General features: G+C 36.6%; 3 protein-coding genes across 6 annotated transcripts; 1 reads left to right on the plus strand and 2 right to left on the minus strand.

Moving 5' to 3' along the window:
- Nucleotides 1-450: 450 nt before the first annotated feature.
- LOC110783680 (pyruvate kinase isozyme A, chloroplastic) lies at nt 451-7771 on the minus strand. The gene is made up of 6 exons (XM_021988027.2): nt 7119-7771; nt 5660-5750; nt 5376-5569; nt 4854-4975; nt 3309-3787; nt 451-1197 (listed from the first exon to the last, which is right to left on the minus strand). Exons 1-6 carry the CDS (start codon nt 7650-7652, stop codon nt 896-898), a joined length of 1722 nt encoding a protein of 573 aa, XP_021843719.1. The 5' UTR covers nt 7653-7771; the 3' UTR covers nt 451-895.
- A 1210-nt stretch (nt 7772-8981) lies between these two features.
- On the minus strand, nt 8982-10491 carry LOC110781774 (two-component response regulator 24-like). The gene is made up of 2 exons (XM_021985829.2): nt 10288-10491; nt 8982-9149 (listed from the first exon to the last, which is right to left on the minus strand). Exons 1-2 carry the CDS (start codon nt 10489-10491, stop codon nt 8982-8984), a joined length of 372 nt encoding a protein of 123 aa, XP_021841521.2.
- A 2125-nt stretch (nt 10492-12616) lies between these two features.
- On the plus strand, nt 12617-19225 carry LOC110783664 (putative F-box/LRR-repeat protein At3g44080). 4 transcript variants are annotated; one of them, XM_021988017.2, is made up of 3 exons: nt 12667-12771; nt 17045-17091; nt 17599-19225. In XM_021988017.2, exon 3 carries the CDS (start codon nt 17609-17611, stop codon nt 18980-18982), a length of 1374 nt encoding a protein of 457 aa, XP_021843709.1. In that variant the 5' UTR covers nt 12667-12771; nt 17045-17091; nt 17599-17608; the 3' UTR covers nt 18983-19225. The 4 variants fall into 4 exon arrangements, with proteins under 4 accessions (XP_021843705.1, XP_021843709.1, XP_056684396.1 ...); XM_021988013.2 differs by lacking the exon at nt 17045-17091 and having other exon boundaries at nt 12617-12771; XM_056828418.1 differs by having other exon boundaries at nt 12755-12771; nt 14633-19225.

Raw genomic sequence — 19225 nt, forward strand, 5'->3', positions numbered from 1 at the left:
ACATGAAGTAGAGGCTTTGCAGTTGAATCGAAGTCACAAAATGCAACACTTAAGGAAGGCTATGGCGTAGACCTGATCAACTATAGCCCGACTTGACATTGCACAAAAAGTGCGGGTTTGAAAAAGCCTCAAATATACATTTTTAGACCAAAACCTAAGCCCAGCCCAAAAAACCCCATATCGGCTTGAAAAGCCCACACCAAATTTATAGGCACGGGCATGATTTTTTGTGTTAATTCCCAGCCCGATCCAAAATTTGAGGGAGTAGCAAGAAGCGGATAGGAGTTATTTGATGACTTAGAAATTACTCGAATCCTCGTACTATCGTACAGTTGACGACAGTTTCATTTGGAATAAGGAACAATTTTTTTTGGTGTTTTTCACCAGAAACAAACTTACTTTAAGGTTAACAAAATTAAAAATCAATCCTATAAATACAACATTACAACATAATCAGAATTCAAAAGTCATTATAATTGTTATTACATACCATTAAGGAAAAACAAGATTCGGATACACTAGCAACCAGACCAAAGAATCTAGGATAAAAATGTCACACTATATACCCTAAGCAATAAATAATAATAATACAACCTAATAATGACTTCGAAAATCACAAGGAATAATAACGAATTATTTGAGTTTCTTACCCAAAATAATACAAATAATCCTATAAAACATAATCCAGATCCCAAATCAAAGCATATCAGTACATTAATCACGAACAATGTTACCTAATTCCCTAATCACCCCACGAACCGAGAACCGAAAAGGCGAATTATGACATGAAGATGGTACATTTTTTGTTTAATTTAGCAAATTAGGTAGAGAATTGAGAACCCGTACCCAATCTCATACTAGCGAATCACGCAACAAACTAACAATGATCACGAGCTTAGGGAACAACCCGTACCTGGATAGATTGTAGCATATCAGAAACAGCAACAATACGGTCTCCAGATTTGATCATGCCTCTTATTTTCAACAACGACAGAGTTCTGCTCAAATTACTGTCCATGTCTTCAGAAAAGTTTAACCGGAAAGGGATTAACCCCCATTGCAGATTTAACTGTTTACGGACAGAAGCAGTCGGGGTAAAGGCAAATATGGGACAGTCTGGTCGCCACCGTGAAAGGAGAGATGCCATGTGTCCGTCTGACGTGTAAACAAACAACGCATCCACTTGAAGGCTGCTCGCTGTGGAATTGTTATGTTAATCAAGCTGTTAGTTTCAAGAAATGGTAACATTCATCCACGCCGGACTGTTATTAAGATTCTAAGTTTCTAACTTAGCTAAAACACCCAAAAAAAGAGACCAAGAATGGAGTTGATTGTTCGGAATCACTGCCGGTTTCCAGTTTTTGGTCTTGTAAGTCATATGACTTAAATTGAATAATGAACTAAAAGATAATTTTTACATATAGTAATCATGTTTATTATGAAAACTGGCAACAAAAAAAAGTGGAAACTAAGAATGGAGGGGATTAGAAGAAACTTAGGGAGCGTTTGATAGAGGGTATTTAGGAAAGGGAAAGAGAATGAGGAGGGTCAATTCCGTTTCTTGTTGTTTGTATTGTCATTTTAATCATAATACCCTTTCCCCCATTCATTCCCCAAACTTCTTTGCACTGATTACTCACACCCCTATGGTATTTCCATTCCCTTTCCCTAAAGCAACGAAACACACACCACAACACCACCATACACCCACCAGTACCCCACCACCACCACCACCCTTATCGGCACATATCCACCACAACCACCCTTAATGGTACCAATCCACCATTGCCACCTTCACCAACACCAACATCGATGCCCTGACATCACCCTAACTTCCCAAACCACCACGAACCACTAACCACCCACAAAACTCCACCAGAGGCATCGAAAATCCAACCTTAGCCACCGAAACTCCAGCCCCACCCATGGGAACCCCACCACGACCACCAAAATCACCATCACAACCACCAAACCGAACCCAAGCCACCGAAAATCCCACCCCACCCACGTAACCCTACCCTCACCCCATACCCGTCAACCCACCTTCACCCGCGAAACCCCAACACCACCCCCGAAAATCTACTACAACTTCCAAGAACTAAATAAAAATCAAGATCTAAGAAAGTAAAAGTGTTTTTTTAAAGGGGCAAAAAGCAGAGAGGGTAAGAGTGGCGGCGGCACATAAGGTTAAAGGCAACGGCAGCATAGAAGGGTAAGGGCGTGGCGAAAGGGAGGAAGTGAACCAGGGACGGCAGTGAAGGAAGGACGAGGGAGGGGCAGTGATGGTGGTGTGTTTGTAGAGGGAAGGGAAATGAGGTGGTTGTAAATTTTTTAACAAACAACCTAGTAAATCCAATGGTTTAGTTTTCCATTTTCCCCTTTTCCCTTACTTGATGTCCTTCTCTTTCCCTTTGTCAAACAAAACGCCCCCTTAGTTATAAGTTTATTACAGCTACAATCTTCACTTCTTGTAACACCAGGGATTAGCCTCTGCCCCAGATGGTCAGGCCTTGAAGGCAGCTTTTTCATAAAAGTAGTCATAAACCAGTCTCTTGAAGTATTTAGTTTACTTTTACGGGTGTTTAGGGGTTTTCCTCACTGCGATTTTGGTGTAGAAACACCAGAGATTAAGAAAAGCTAGTAGGTTCTCACGCAGGTGACATTGTCACCCCTCCAACCCCCACAGAAAACCTATATCTTGGGGTCTGGGGTCGAACATCAAGTTATGGATTAGTGCAACAATGATACTTGAATTCTAGAAAATTCAAACATCAATAGAACAGACTTCTGTTGCAGCTTTCTAACTTTTACCTACCTATCCTATTCAAAAGAATAAAAGGATTAGCATTGTGATAACATGGAAATTATATTACCAGAATCCCTGCACTGGAGTAAGCATAGAAACTGCAAAGCAACAGTGTAATAATGGTTGAAGTTATGCTCAAACCAATCACATTTAACATGAAAGTGTCACCATCAAGTGATATCACCAAGATTAGGAAAGAATAGACTTATAGACCTGATCATCATGAGTCCGACCCGATTAAAAAATAGAGGGGTTTGGGCCCGGTCCGGATTTTTAAATTTGGGTGGGTTTTGGGCAACTAAAAATTGCAAATTTAGTTATAAATTGGACCCAGCCCAAAGATGACCCGAAAGCCCGTTACTTTGGCCCAAAATAATGGGTAGGAGTTTTCAGCCCGGAGTTTGGCCCGGCCTGACATAGTGGGCAGAAAGTTTAAGGCGTGACCCAGCCCGAACCGCAATTTGATCAGGTCTAGGACAGAATAAGGAAGATAGATGCTTACCTATTTTAGCAGCAGAACGGCATATCTCTTCTTTTATGACAGCCGACAACGAAGTTGATATATTCGTCAGTTCCAACTCTTCACTAAGCTTATCCTCTCTACACCATTTCTCCATCCGCACGCTGACACTCCTAAGAACGGCCAACGCCTTATCAGGGTAAAGACCCATAGCTGATTCCCCAGAGAGCATCAACGCATCAGCTTGTTGTCTGACGGCTTCAGAAACATCAGCAACTTCGGCTCTAGTTGGTATAGGATACTCGATCATAGACTCGAGGAGTTGTGAGGCAACAATGACTGGCTTATTCAGCTGCCTGCATAGCTGAACAATTCTATGTTGTGCAAATGGAACTTGTTCTAGAGGTATTTGTGAGCCCATGTCTCCTCTGGCAACCATAGCTCCGTCCGAAGCTTTAATGATCTCTTCCAGATTCTTCAGTGAGTCGACACTCTCTATTTTAGCAATAACAGCAACATCCCTGCACAACAAATTTAAAAGTTGAGCTCTTTACCGGTAGCAACGTGCAACAGTTTATGAAGGGAGCAGAAATAAAGTTAAATGAAGAAAAATTAATGATTTAAAATTCACATGAACAACTCAGATTGTTACTTAGTATCTAAACAAAAACTAAGCTAGATTCTTGAGCAGTAATCTACAATCAGTAGTTTAGCATTTGATCCAAAAAATATCGACTTGCGCCACATTAATTACACCATATATGTGAGATTTTCACCATTGATTACGCTAATGATTTGCTTTGACATTGAAGATTAATTATCTTGCTTCATTCTTTCATTTACAGTAATGCACTTGCTTGTTGAGAGTGGACAGTTGAATGTTTAGGCTCTAATCTCTTCACCTTATTCTTATTGCTTATGTAGATCCATAAAAAACAAAAAGCACTTGCAGAAAATATTTGGATCAGATCAGAAACTAGAAAACCAGACAAGATGAAGAGAACAAAACCTTACTAAGAGCTCAATGCAAGTTCGCAACGTATGTCACTCATGTCAATTTCTTAGGGTCGAGCATTTTGATTTTATGGGCACATTTGAAATGCTTAGGGATTTACCACAAAAAATAAGAGTGCGTTCTTGTGCAAAGAGAAAATCGGGTTAAAAAAAAAGGTACCACAAAGAAGTTAAGCTCTCACTTGTTAGCAACATGCAACAGTTTATGAAGTGAGCAGAATAAAATTAAATGACGAAAAAATTAAGGATATGAGCACAAAAACTCACATTAACAACTATAGATTGTTACTTAGTATCTAAACAAAACTAAGCTAGATTCTTGAGCAGTAATCTACTATCAGTACTTTAGCATTTAAAACACATCATCACATTTCACCACCTGCATAATGCATCCTCAAACATAACACAGCATAAATACCATTCGTAGAACTAGTTTTGGAATTTTCCCTCTAGCAGAAGAATAACAATTATACAGCTCCGGCTAGAAGCTCAGCTGTTTTCCTGAAGGGCTAAAATGAGACATGGGGAATCTTTAGAGTTGCGCAGTTTTGATCTAGCAAGTAAAATGTTTACCTGTTAGGAGATCGTGCAGCAATATAACTCCGTAGATGATTGATTGTATCAGCTGAACGCACAAACGATAATGCAATGAAATCCACACCTTCTGCTATAGCAAAATCAATATCCAGCCAATCCTAGGAATCATAAAGGGTTTGAATCAGAATATATGGTATCTCGCCAAGTAACCATCAAAAACATGAAATGGAAGTAGTGATCTCTATGGTGATGTAGACCTGATCATCACGAGCCCGGCCCGGAAATAGCGGGTTTGGGCAGAATTGTAGGCCGGCTCTTGGGCCCGGCCCGTCTTAAAAAAATGGGGGGGGGGGCTCAAAACTGCAATTTTAGTTATACATTTGGCCCACCCAAAGCCCGTTATTTTTGGCCCGAAATAACAGGGGTTCGGGGCAAAAAATTTTGGCCCGAAGTTTGGTTCGGCCCGGCCCGACTAATGGCTAGAATTTTAAGTCACAGCCTAGCCCGCAATTTGATCAGGTGTGGGGTGATGATAATGGGTGAGGGAAAGACACCAACCTTAGACGTGATCGTTGGGAGCATACTGTTACGTTGTTGAACCAGTCTTCCCTTCCTCCATAAGGCGAGATTTGCACGAGGCAACAATAAACCCGGATCAGTGCACAAGCACTTGACATCAGGGCCAATTTTCTCAACAACCTCAAACCGAACCATACCACCATCCACGACAAGTTCATCACCCACTTCGACATCTATAACAATGGGAACAAAGATCAAATTTGAAACAACTCCCTTCATCATATGGCTCTTTCCACAACAAGAAAACAATTTAAAAGACATACCTTCAGCGAAACCGTCGTAGCTTGCACTGATGGTGCGCTCTGGCTGACTCTCGTCAAAAGACCGGACACTGAAGGTCCAAATATCGCCATCCTAGAGAGGTCAATAGATGCACATCAGTTAAAAAGGGTGTGGTAAATCCCCAATGCAATCACTTTAACATGTTGAGAGTTGGTAAACTATAAACTGAAGCCAAATAGGATAGTGAATATTCCTTATTCGCATCGATATTCTATAAGCACATATTTCAGTACTTGGATGCTTAAAAGCTCCGCATTTGTGTCAGACATCAAAGAAAAAAGATCAAAATGCATGAAAGCACTCATGTTAACAATCTCTCCTTACTTCCAGACAAGGTATGGTTTACAAAATCCTTCCTAGAATTAACTCAGAAATAACCTCCCAAATCTCTAGGATTCACCTAGAAAGAGCTACAATCATGCACAATGACGGAGCTAGGATTTTAATGTGGGGGCAGAAAAGAAAATGAAAGGGCATGGTTATATTGTAGTATAAAGGATTCGAACCCTTGACCAAAGAGTGCACATGAGTTGATAAAACAGAAATAACCACCAAAAATCCAACTAAATCTTGTACTCAATAACCCAATTTGCTCAAACTCTTCAGTCTTCGTCAGCAGTTCGTAGCCCCGACCCGTGGATTTCATATACGAAATCGATAGTAGAAGGGAAATACTATTTCGATATCCACTTACCATCCTCTATGAATCCATACTTAGTTATTGCTAAAAATCCTACAACATCTTGTGCCTATCAGTCTACATCAGTAAAGACTAAAAGCTCCCTCCTTCTCCCCTCTCAATCAGTAATGTCAATGGTCATTGCAACTTTCTATTAATACACGTCACCTTACTTACTGAGTCAACTCACATTGAACTTCAAACAATCTTAAAAATCACTATCAACAAACTCCAACAACTATAAATTTACAAAACCATAATCATAATGGTCATATGAAATTATAAAGCTACAAGTTCTCCACACTAAATTTCGAAAGTGAATTATTATTATGGGACAAACGAAAAATAGAAATGCGGCCTATTATTTAAGGACGAATGGAATATCAGTCTACAATTACATCAAAGTATATCACAAATTCACACAGGAATACAGGATGCTATTCCACTTTGCTATCAATCCATGTCACCTTAACTGCTAAAAATTCACAAACACATGCTTCTTAATTGGGAACAAGATTAATGTCAACTAATAATTACAAAATTAACTGTTCAAAATCCAACCTTTTTCCTAATTGAATTTCGGGTCACATCGAATCTATCCAATCAAAATAACCAATCCTAATATGCAGGATCCAATTAATTTCGGGTTCGGGTCCTAACATTGTGCACAATCTTTTGTCATCAATTTCCAATTCTAGGTCAATTTCACAGCTAAAAAAGAACCAAGAACCAAAAAAAAGGAAGAAAAAAGAAAATCAAACCTCGGCTTTAAGAGAAGAAGCAGCACCAAAATCACCCAAATGAATCTCACTCCCTTGAGTATCCATCATCACTGCAACAGCAAACCCTTTCTCCTCATTCAACCTTCGCACGTGCTCAAGCACCTCCTTGTGCCACTCCCTCGTGTTATGACACATGTTCAAACGTGCGACATTCATCCCACCTTCAGCAAGCGCCTCGATAGTATCGAAGTCGCACGTGCTAGGCCCAATCGTGCACACGAGCTTCGTCCTGCGCGTGCTGCGAAACCCGTTCTCCTTCATCTCCGACGAGCTTACATGGTCGATTTCTAAGGCGGAGGAGGAAGATGAAGAAGAGTCTAGAACCACCGGGGAAACCACCGCGGCTCCGGAAACAGAGACGGAGAGGGGGTGGTGGTGGTGGTTAGAGTGAGGGTTTGATTTGGGGTCTGATCGGACGGAAAGGATTGAATGGCGGGGTTTAAGGAGGGTTTTGAAAGGGGAGATTTTGGTTGGGGTTAGGAGAGAGAATGCTGTGGCGGTGGACTGAGACATTCTCGCCGGTGATGATGGAGTTTTCCGGCGAGAAGGAAAGAGATAGGAGAGAGAAAGTTGGGAATTGGGGGGGCGGAATTAACGAGGAAAAGCAGGAATTTTGGGGTGCGGTGATTTAACAGTATTTATAGTCCGTACTTGGTGATATCACGGATGTTGAAGAGTCTTAACTCAAGGCAACTTGACTCTTCAGACTTTTGGTTTTTTTGGGTTGTCTACCTGAAAAATACAAGTATAGTTGAACAACTATTTTTTTTTATAACAACAAAACTTGAAATAAACAAGTTTGTCAATTTTTCTTGTTCTTATGTCTCAATTTAATCGCCGCACTAATCTTTTCACGTGTTTTTAACGATACTTTGTACTCCGTATGTTGTACATTGTTGTCTTATCAATTTTTTGTATATTTTATTACTCATAAAAAAACTAGATGTGTTGTGATATGTGAAATGGACTGTACCTTTTGGTACTGGGAAGAGAGGGAAAATAAAATAATATGAAGCCAAGGCAATTAAATTGAGACGGGTATAAAAAGAAATACTGACAATTAAATTGAGAGGGGTGAAGTATTAAAAAAGAAAAAAAAAAAAAAAAAGTTTGTCAAATTTGTAATAAGGTAGATTGTTAACAAAAATATTCTTCAATTTAACCGACTAGTTATATTGCTTTCACATTTAAAAATGGGAGAGTTAAAATAAGAGCGAATAAAACTACTGTTTCTATTATAAGGTTGACAAATGATTGTATTAAAGTAAAGGTATGTTGTTGAATTAAATTGTGTGTCACCCAAACCTCCAACGAGTTCTATTTGGTCATGAGTCATGACAATCAAGGAATTGCGTTCTACTCACTTGATTTTCACTTAATTTTTCTGAACTTATCTTAACTGAACTTATTAAAACTTATTAAAACTTATTTTAGTTATAAGTTGTACTTGGTCAACCCTTATATTTCCTGAACTTATCTTATCTGAACTTAACTGAACTTATTTTTCCTGAAATAAGTGGAAATAAGGTAAACAGAACATAGCCTTACACGCGATTAAGAATTACTCCGCACTATATAATAACATATCTCATACTATGTACATGTTAGAAAGAGACCGGTGCTTTTTTATTTACTTTTTGTGAGAGATAGCGTGGTTGGAATTTAGTTAATTCAGTGAGTAATTAAAGAAATTGAGATTGGTAAAACAATATCAAACGAAAATTGGTATAATTATTATAAAATGTTGTTGAAAAATTATAAACTTACAACTTTATTTAGGCTTTAGCCATTTCAAATAAGATGCATGACATAAAATCATGCAATACATACAAAGTTACAAACTCAGTTAAAAAGATTAATAATGGCAACAAGTTTAGCCATGTTCATGGGCTTGGGGTAGTAATGATCCAACCCAGCACTCACAAACTCCTGAATCTTTACTTGAGAAGAAGTTGAAGACATTCCAATCATCAAACTCCTTACACCCATAGCTCGTATTTCTTGTGTTGCCTATAGGAATGAAAGAAGGTTAATTAATTAATTAATTAATTAATTCATTTGTATGAAAACTTTAGAAGTATGTCTCATATAAGACCGCCATATCATAAGACTGTTGATGTCAGCATTAAAAAGGATAAGCATTTGACGAGAAACTATAACTATTTGATTAAAAAATACTTGACTATTTGATTGAAGAATATAATTGATAATAGAATATAGCTACATTGAATAACCAACAATTCTTAAATGAATTGGTCCACGCTAAATTTATTGTGGACCATGCCTTAAAATAAAGTCCACAACTTGTTCCTAATTTATTTTGGCATTTTATTATGATTATTATGAAAAAAAAAAAAAATCAAATTAGCGTCGTTGATACATGTTGTGCTTGAATAATGTGATTTTAGTCACAATTCGCTTTTAAAAACATAGGGTTATTATGCTTCAAAAAACGGTTACTATATCTAAGAATTTTGGTGTTTAATTTATTATAGTTATTATATGAACAATAAAGGTCACTATGAGTGTAAAAAAGTTAGATAAAAAGGTTAGTTATTATAGACCGTCTTACACTTCGTATAAGTTTTTTGTATTTCACGTACTCTACTTTGTTTATATTTTATAATATGTACGTACTTCGTATTAGAGCATCTTTAATGGTAAGCTAATTGGTAAGTTGCTTTCATTTGCCACATCAGAATTTCAAGCTACTATTTTTTCATGTGTATTTTGCTCCAATGGTTAGCAAGTTGCTTGAGTTTTTAAACCATTTTTTAAAAATTTATTTTTATTACAATTCACATGTTTATCAAATAAACAAATTTTCTTTTCCGTTCTTTTTTTTCCCAAGCTAATTAGCTTTGTAGAGCTAATTTGCTTAACTTGGCTAATTGTTCATATGTACTCCAATGGTTGGCTAGTAGCTAGAAAATTTATGAAAATTGCAAGCTAGTCCCTATATGTAACCATTGGAGATGCTCTTAGTTAAGAAAATATATTCATGTTGGATTTTGTTAGATTCGTCCTAATGTATATTTTCCGAATATTAATTTTATTCAGATTTATGTACCGGCAATCGTAAAAAGCAAAGTGTTGCAAGTAAAAAGAAACGGAAGAAGTATTTATAGAGTGAAGTTGATAGTTATACCTGAAAGCCATCCATGATGGGCATTTCCATGTCCATGACCACTAAATCAAACTTGTAGCCCATTCTAAAAAACTCAACAGCTTCTAGCCCATTTTGAGCAATTTCAGTTTCAAATCCATTTCTACGTAAATACTTTAGATTTATGGCTCTATTAGTGGAGTCATCACCAACAACAAGAGCACTAAACTTCTTAGCATTTGCCATAACTTCTCTTACTTAGTGGACTAATTAATTAGTAGTTGTTGAGTTTGAAATAGTTTATTTATCAAAATGATGCTTTATATAGAGGTTTAAATTAATGGTTGGATTTTATGAGTAATGAGGGAAATCTGTGGAAATTAAGTACATATCTAATAGATTCGTGAGAAGGCACACCAAGTATTACTCTGTAAATGACATTATTGTTAATTTAGCTAATGTTTTTGTCCTGTTTTCGTCAAACACAATCTTAAGTGATTTTGTGAAAATTGAAATTTTATTAAATTAAAGTCAGATGGGAAAGTTTCAGGTGTCGTTTTCTGTGGGTTCTGAAGAAAATATGTGACAAATATCCTATAAATTTACGAGAAGACACACAAAGTGTTACTATGCAATAAGACAATAATGTTAACATAGTTGGTGTTTTTTATGCTTTTTCGTCAAACAAAATCTTAAAGTGATTTTGAGAAATTTGAAATTTCATTACATTAAAGTCAACTGAGAGAGTTTCAGGTGTCGTTTTCTGTGAGTTCTGGAGAAAATATGTGAAAAAATATCCAATACATTAATGAGAATAGGAAGTGTAAGTCATGTTACTATGTAAATGACAACAAGGTCTTCAGGGAGAGTTGATGGTGTATGTTTTTTAAGTGATGAAGGAAACACGTAATAAGTATCAAATAAATTTATGAAAAGACACATAAAGTGGTACTCTGTAAATGACAATAATATAATGTTAACCTAGTTGGTGTTTTTTTATGCCTTTTCGTCAAACAAAATCTAAAGTGATATCATGACAACTGAAATTTCATTAAATTAAAGTCAACTGAGAGAGTTTCAGGAGTCGTTTTCTGTGGGTTCTGAAGAAAATATGTGAAAAAATATTCAATAAATTAATGAGAATAGAAAGTGTTAGTCATGTTACCATGTATATGACAATAAAGTCATATGGGAGAGTTGATGGTGCATGTTTTTTAAGTGATGAAGGAAACATGTGACAAATATCCTATAACTTTCACGAGAAGATACACAGAGTGTTACTCTGTAAATGACAGTAATGTTAATTTATTTTCTGTTTTTTTTTTTTTGCCAATAACAATCTAAAGTGATTTTATAGCAATTGAAGATTTCATTGAATTAAAGTCAGCTGAAAAAGTTGATGGTATTGTGCTAAACTGATTAGTAGTTTGTAACTGACGCAATAACTATAAATACTTCTTTAATAAATGCAAGCAACTTCTTATAGTGTATAAGCCAAACTCATTTTTGCTATTCAATGTCAAACCTTTGAGTATATAGATGAAAGGATGCAAGATATCTCACCCTTCATTAACAACAATTAGTTGATGCCACCCTTTTGAGTCTTGTGACCTAAAAGCTACAACATGAAACTAATCATTATCATAAAATAAAATGTACTTAAAGACTTAGTGTTAAAAAACGTCTACTTCATCAACACGTTCAGAGCAATTATGAACATCATAATAAACTATCAAAGAAATTGCGCCACCCACAACAAAAAGTAAACTTCAATATATGAAATAGAGAATAAAATAACTAGAGTACTTATCAAAGAAATATTTGACAACATAATCTAACAATTCCTCTTTAAAAATGATATTCTCTTACAAACTTTCAATTTTTTTTTGTTTGCATTGGTAATTCGGAGATCATAGGACTAGAAACTACTCTATACTAAAGGTGGCCGTGGGCCGGGCCAGGTTGGGCTTCAGGTTGAGCACGGCGCAAACCGGGCCGGGCCCATGTTAGGCCCACATTGTTTCGTGCCGTGCCGGGCCGAAAAGTTTAAAAAGGGCCCAGGCCCAGCCCAAGACCACAGGCTTTCGTGCCGTGCCGGGCGGACCCGTCGCGCCTACGGCTAATTTTACTAAATTTAGCGTGCTTTGTTGTCCGGGTCGAGTCGTGTCGTGCTTTTCCCAAAAAATTAAGGCCCAGACCCCGCCCCCGCCCCACGACTTCGTGCCCGTGCCGGGCCGTGCTTTTTTCGTGCTTGTATCGGACCGGGCTTTTTTCATGCCGGGTCGGATCGGACTTCGGCCCGACCCGCAACCATCTTTACTCTATACAACTTACGAAATGCTTCATTAATCATTACATTATTTATTCACCCTAAAAAAAAAAATCATTACATTATTTATCAATATGACCATTGTTTCGAACCCTATATAATAGCTTAAGCAAGTAATTCTCGGACTATTTGAGTGGCCGATTATTCCCCTCTTTCTTTGCAGTTGATTGTTCCACAGCTAAATTCTCTCTCATCAGGTAAATTTGCTCTATTGTTTCCACTTCTTGCTTCTCTGATTACTTTTTATCGAGGTTATTATGATTTTGATCATGCTGTTCTTTATTTTATGCTTTAAATGAAATTCTAATACAATTTTCATATACGAAGTACAATTTATCGAATTGAAAATTTGAAATGAAATGTTTAAGCAAAAGGTGTGAACTTTTTCCCTAATTAACTAACTTGTTGAATAAATTGCTTAAAACTTGTGTATCATTGTTGTAGTAAACTCCGTTTGTTCGATGCTTATCATTAGTTACCATGATTATAAACTGGGCAATTGATTTTTAAGGTTATATATCGCATAGATGAAATGGGTTGGATTTTTGGAATCCTGTTATACTGTATTGCTGTTTTATGAATCGTTCCTGTGATATTTGGGCATTTTGTATTCCCAATTGTTAAAATATACTTGTATGAACTATGAAGAATTGATGGGTATGGAGTTATGGACTATGGAATATATAACTGGATTTGCTTATAAAGAAAAGCTGTTAAACTACTTGAAGGAGCAATACAATGATTGAAAGGAAACAATCTAAAGTGTGTAACTTGTTATAGATGAGGTTTGATAGCATTTTTGCAAGACGGGACTAGTTTCTTGCCTCATGAATCATGATAGTCATGAACAATATAAAGTAGTGGCGTTCTTTCGAGTAGGTGGAGGAATTTGTGCTTGAAAACTTGTACCATGTTTGGCAGGGAGCTTGGTTATGTAGAGCAGTGTTTGTTTGTGAACACTTCAGTTTGTTGGATTGGTGGACGGGGTAGTTAGCCAGTTGGTGTAGCCTTCAATTCGTGCTTATGCCTTTTCAGGGCACTATATTGTTGGGGAAAGTTGTCTGTTTCATTGATGGTTGGGATCTTTGTGGTTGTTAACTTGTTATGGACCGAGATTTTGGGGATCTATTGTCGAATAGTTGTCTTTTTGAGGACTTAGTTGTTTGCTCAGCCAAGAAGCTGACAAGTATTAGCATCCCTTAGCCATTGATCCGGTTGAAAATCCTGCACATTCTGCCATGATTTTGTTAAACTAGAAGTAAATGCGGGAAATCTCGCATCTTTCGCATAACTTGAACCTAGCTTCCACTATAAAAATATCTCAAAGCTTATGTTTGGGATGGATTGATGAGATTTTTAGCCAACTTGTGAGCAAAAACTTACTGCTTGGTACTTTAATTTTGGAAGATCTTTTCTTCAGAAGCTTAATCCGGATTATGAGATGTCACTGACACTAGTGAATCAATGGGATACATCCAAAATGGATCATGAAGAGGGATTGATTTCTTTCTTCTCATACTTCTTTATCTTCCTGTTATATGCCATTAAAAGGAGATTGTGATTCAAAAACATCTCATAAGCATTAAGCAGTGCTAATCTCAATAGTTCGGGAACTTGATTTAAATATTTTAATCTGATGATTTGAGTGAAACAAGAACTTGTTAAGTATATCGAATCTTTAGAAGTTCAAATGTTCAATAGTCATTGTCATTTTTTACATATCAGTATCCTACAAACAAGTGAATCAAACCTAGGTATGTATGTGACTCACTGAGCCAACATGTGATACACACTAGAATATATTTTCAATTTAGTTGATCTGATACCATGTTAGTTTTGTTACTTTGTAAGCCGAAAAAATTCTGAGGATCATTGGACCTTTAGTTTTTCCAAGGTATAGAGGTGTGAAAACTGAAAAGTGTTAGTCCAAAACTAACGGTGTATCTTGGGCCACTATATTTAAATTCACCGACTAATGGGCATTATCTTCACTTGTTTGCTATGTGCGACTTCTAATACGGTACAAGTGTCAATAATCTGGGTAGACATTTCTTGTAGGCATCAGTGCATCAGCGCATCAGCATTATTGGAAATTCAATTAAAGCTGTAACCAAGAGGCATTTAAGCTAAAGCAATCATGTCCTGCTAGAATTTTGTTTTCCATATGCTAATAGGCAATTCTCTTAAAAAGGTGAAACCAACTGTGTATATGTTTTGTTTGCAATATGCTCATAGCGTGTATTGTGGTCTTGAATTATTGGTGAAGAAGTTATGCTTGATTTACTCAGGATAAGTTGCTGTATTGTGGTATTGTGTTTTTTTAGTAGTCTTTCAAGAGAACTATCCCCTTTGTTTACTAGTAGCCACATGTGCTTTGTGTAGACAATATTTATTATTGGAGACTTAGGATAAGGAGAAAGAGTGATGAACCTGAGATACATGGTGGATTTTACCTCGAGAGAGAATGTGGTCTTAGTTTAGCTCTCTTCTTTCTAATGAATGGGGCTAAGGTGATATAAACTAAGAGAAATTTCAATTTAAGGCTCTTGATACCATGTGAGTGTAGTAAAAGCCATTTTGGAAAAAACTGTTGTGAAAACTTGTTAATACACAACTAATGTATATCCTGGGCCAATAAATGGCACGCCATATACATATGTGCATTATTTTCACTCATTGGTTATGTGCAACTCTTACATGGTATTAATGGCTTTGATTTGGATTTGGCTTCGATAGTTTGTATCTTGCTGAAAATCCAATTAGATCTGTATTTAAGATGTACTCCGTATCTAAGCTGTTTCAGCAAGCATCTCCAGCAAGATATTTTTACTGTCACATGACATTAGCAATTTTCTTAAAGAAGTAAAACCAGCAGTGTACTTTATTACTGGATGCAATCTGATGCTTCAGGGTTCTGGGAAGGAGTATAGTGCATTGTCTATGGGTGAAGAATCTGAAGATAGGAGAAGAAGTTATTCTTTCTTTACTTAAGATAGTTGCTTGAATAGTATATCTCTATGATTTGGAGCAATTAATATCAATGACATAGATACGACTATACGAGAGTATATTTTGGACAAATGCTGAAGCTATTACAGTTATTGGGAAAACTATCTTATATCAAAACTAAGGGTGCAAAATGCAGATATTGTCTCTCATTAGGATTCATTTGTTTTTTTTGGTTAAAGACGAGTAATTCATGAATTCAATGATAGCCACACAAGTGTTCAACTCATTACCACACTGAGTTGGACAAATCTGTGACTTTTACTGTATTAGTAATCTCTTAAGACACCCATTGAAAAACCACTCCTTTTAGTTGATTCATGTGCAATACTGAAATACAGAGGAATATATTTGGAGATTTAGGTAAAGGAGAGAGATTGATGATCATGACAGACAGGGTTGAGAGTATGTTTTGGACAAATGCTGAAACTATTACAGTTATTGGGAAAACTATCCTATGTCAAAACTAAGGGTGCAAAATGCAGATATTGTCTCTAATTAGGATTTCTTTTTGGTTTAAGACGAGTACTTCATGAATTCAATGATAGTCACACAAGTGTTCTACTCATCAACACATTGAGTTGGACAAATTTCTTGACTTTCACTGTATTAGTAATCTAGACAATCATTGAAAACGAGCCCTTTTAGTTGATACATGTGCGATAATGAAATACAGAGGAATATATTTGGAGATTTGGGAAAAGGAGAGAGATTGATGATCATGAGAGACAGGGTTGAGAGAACTTGGTCTTGGTTAAGGCCTCTTCTCTCGATTGGTACATATTAGCATGTTGAATAGCAATTAGTCAATTACTATATTCTACAGAAAGGTGCTGTCGGAAAAAAAAAAATTTACAGTAAGGAGAAGGTTCCTTCTGTAATGGGAATGTAACCTCTTATGGAGTTAGGTTATACCCTTAAGAGTATGGAACAGGGATGAAAGGATACAGAACATTCACCCCCAAGAACCACAGTTGATAGGAGGCATGACTTTAGGTTACAATGTGAAACTTCGTACTGCGAACTATATCAAGTACTACTTAGCGCGGAGCAACTCCTGCCGGGTTAACGGTTTTAGAGCTATTAAGGACATCCAAATGGAACATTGACAAAAGAAAAAAAAAATTGGTGCAGCACACAACCAAAAATAAACTTTTGCAAGGAAAAGACCCAAATAACCACTGTAAACACAGTTGACAATTTGGCTTCATTACTTGCCTTTAGAAAAGATACTATGATAGTATCTTAATTTAGTTCATATTACAATATCAACGTGACAATTGTTTTTAGACCCTAGTAGTAATCCCCCCTCCTATGGCGATTCAATTTGTTGGGCTGTAGGTGAAAATTTTAACTTAGTATACTTTAGAACGTAAGCGAAACCTCAAACCCAAATAGGAAAGTAGTTTAAGCAGTTAATCCCCGGACTATTTCGGTGACCGGTTATTTCCTCGGTCTTTGCAGTTGATTGCATCAGTCCAGATTCCAGAGTCTAAATTAGCTTTTATCAGGTAAATTTTCTCTTCTGTTTCGACGTCTTGCCTTCCTTGTTTCTTAAGATTATGGTTATGATCATGATGTTCTATATTTGTTGTTTTGAATAAAATCCTATGCTATTTGCAAAAAGAGGAAGTAAAAAAAAATGAAACTTTAATGGCAAAAGGTAAGAACTTTTTGCCCTAATTTAAGTACCCTGTTGAATATATGGCTTCAAATGTGTGTATCCTTGCTGAACAATACTTTGCATGTCGGATTTTTATCATTAGTTTACAAAATTATAAACTGGGCAATTGATTTTTGAGGATGTAAATTGAATAGATGAAAAGGGTCAATTATAGGACTCCAATTACGCTTTAGTTGTGAATCATTCTTGTTATATTTAGTTGTTTTGTCCTAGCAATTGGTAATCATATATTTGAGTATTTCTTTGTTCTTTTCTGAGTTAACATACATGAAGAATTTTTGCGTATCATGTATATACCTGGATTTTCTTATAAATGTTTTGAAACTACTTGTAGTTGCAAAAGAATGAACGAAGGCAAACAAACTAAATTGGGTGATAGCATTTTGCAAGATAGAACTGTTCTGTTGCCTGATGAACTTCTCATACACATATTATCCTACATGCCATTGAGGCAAGCTGTGAGTACCAGTCTACTTTCAAGAAGATGGAGGAATTTATGGATGAAAAATCCCAATTTGATGTTTGATGCCTATAACATATTTGGCCGGGAACTAAACTACGTAGAGCAGCGTTTGAAAACACTTCAGTTTGTTAGATTAGTGAACGGGGTAATTAACCAACTGGTTTCTTCTTCTTCGATTTGTGTTTCTACCTTTTCGGGCCACTATGAATTATCCGGGGAAGTGGTCTCTTTCATCGACCGTTGGGTGTTGTTTTCCCTTGACCGCAACGTGCAAACCCTTAACCTACACTTCCGTAAGGGAACCACCATTGGTTCATGGTTCTTTCCTCCTCAAATGGCTAGTCCCCAAACAAGCCTTTGCCACCTAAGCCACCTCCGTTTAGGAGGATGTGAAGTTGTTCCTACTTTTGGTGGTTTCAAGAATCTTAAACTGGTCTCTTTGACCTCTGTGATTGTTACAGATCAAGCTTTTGAAGATCTGCTGTCAAATTGTTTACTTCTTGAAGACTTATTTGTTTGCTCGGCTGAAAAATTGACAAGTATAAGAATCCCGGAATCATTAGTCCGGTTGAAATTTCTGCACTTATACCTTTGCCATGATTTACTCAATCTAGAACTAAATGCACGAAATCTTTCATCTTTCACATATATTGGACCTAAGTTAACCTTCTCCTTCAACAATATCTCAAAGCTTCTGATTCTGCGTTTGGGTTGGATAGATGAAGTTTTTAGCCAACTTATGAGCAAAAACTTACAACTCCATACTTTAGTTCTTGATCTTGATCTGTTCTTTGAGAAGTTTGATCTGGATTATGAGATTTTGCCTACACTAGCCAGTCTCAAGGTGCTGATTTTGTCAGTTGTTTCTTTAAGTGGCGGTTTTCTTGGATTCATTAACTTCCTAAAAGCAGCCCCTTCTCTGTATAAATTTGGTTTGCATCTAAAAGGTCCTAGCTTTTATACTCATGATTTAGAAAAGCGTTTATGTGAGAAATTCCGCCATGAAAATGTTCGTGAGATTGAGCTTAGTGGCTTCTTGGGTCAGAAAGGGCATATTGAACTAGCTATTATGCTGATTGAATCAGCTGTTGTGTTGGAGAAGATGACCATTGTACCCTTTGGTAAAAGGTTGTATCTGAACAAATGGTGTTGTGAAAAGCCGGAGAAAGAGCAGATTGATGCCATAAGAAAATGCGCTGATCAGATTTCCAGCAAACTTCCAGCAACAGCTAAGTTGGAAATCCTTGAATATTGAGTAGCATGTTCTTCCTTTCTGAATGTTTTGATAAAACTTTCATCTGGCAAAATGTACATACATGGTAATTGATCTGCATTCTTTTGTTCAGCCAATTTCATGATTTTGTCATAGTGAAAAATATTTAGTGGAATATTTTTATTCAGGTATTTTCTGGAAGAAATTTGAGTTTCAGATATTGACATTCTTTTTCATGTCATCTTGTTGATACAGAGTTTATGATATGATACAGTTATTTCTAGT

This window comes from Spinacia oleracea, chromosome 5 (genome assembly GCF_020520425.1).
Source record: "Spinacia oleracea cultivar Varoflay chromosome 5, BTI_SOV_V1, whole genome shotgun sequence".
Taxonomy (NCBI): Eukaryota; Viridiplantae; Streptophyta; class Magnoliopsida; order Caryophyllales; family Amaranthaceae; genus Spinacia; species Spinacia oleracea.

Bases quoted from the DNA above. Each gene is read 5' to 3' on its own strand.
- LOC110783680 (XM_021988027.2), bottom strand. From the start codon at position 7,652: ATGTCTCAGTCCACCGCCACAGCATTCTCTCTCCTAACCCCAACCAAA. The intron at 5,570-5,659 runs GTATGTCTTTTA...CCATTGTTATAG, and splicing joins CTACGACGGTTTCGCTGAAG to ATGTCGAAGTGGGTGATGAA. The intron at 3,788-4,853 runs GTAAACATTTTA...TTTGTTGTGCAG, and splicing joins GCTGCACGATCTCCTAACAG to GGATGTTGCTGTTATTGCTA.
- LOC110781774 (XM_021985829.2), bottom strand. From the start codon at position 10,491: ATGGCAAATGCTAAGAAGTTTAGTGCTCTTGTTGTTGGTGATGACTCC. The intron at 9,150-10,287 runs GTATAACTATCA...TCATTCCTATAG, and splicing joins CCATCATGGATGGCTTTCAG to GCAACACAAGAAATACGAGC.
- LOC110783664 (XM_056828418.1), top strand. From the start codon at position 17,552: ATGTATATACCTGGATTTTCTTATAAATGTTTTGAAACTACTTGTAGT.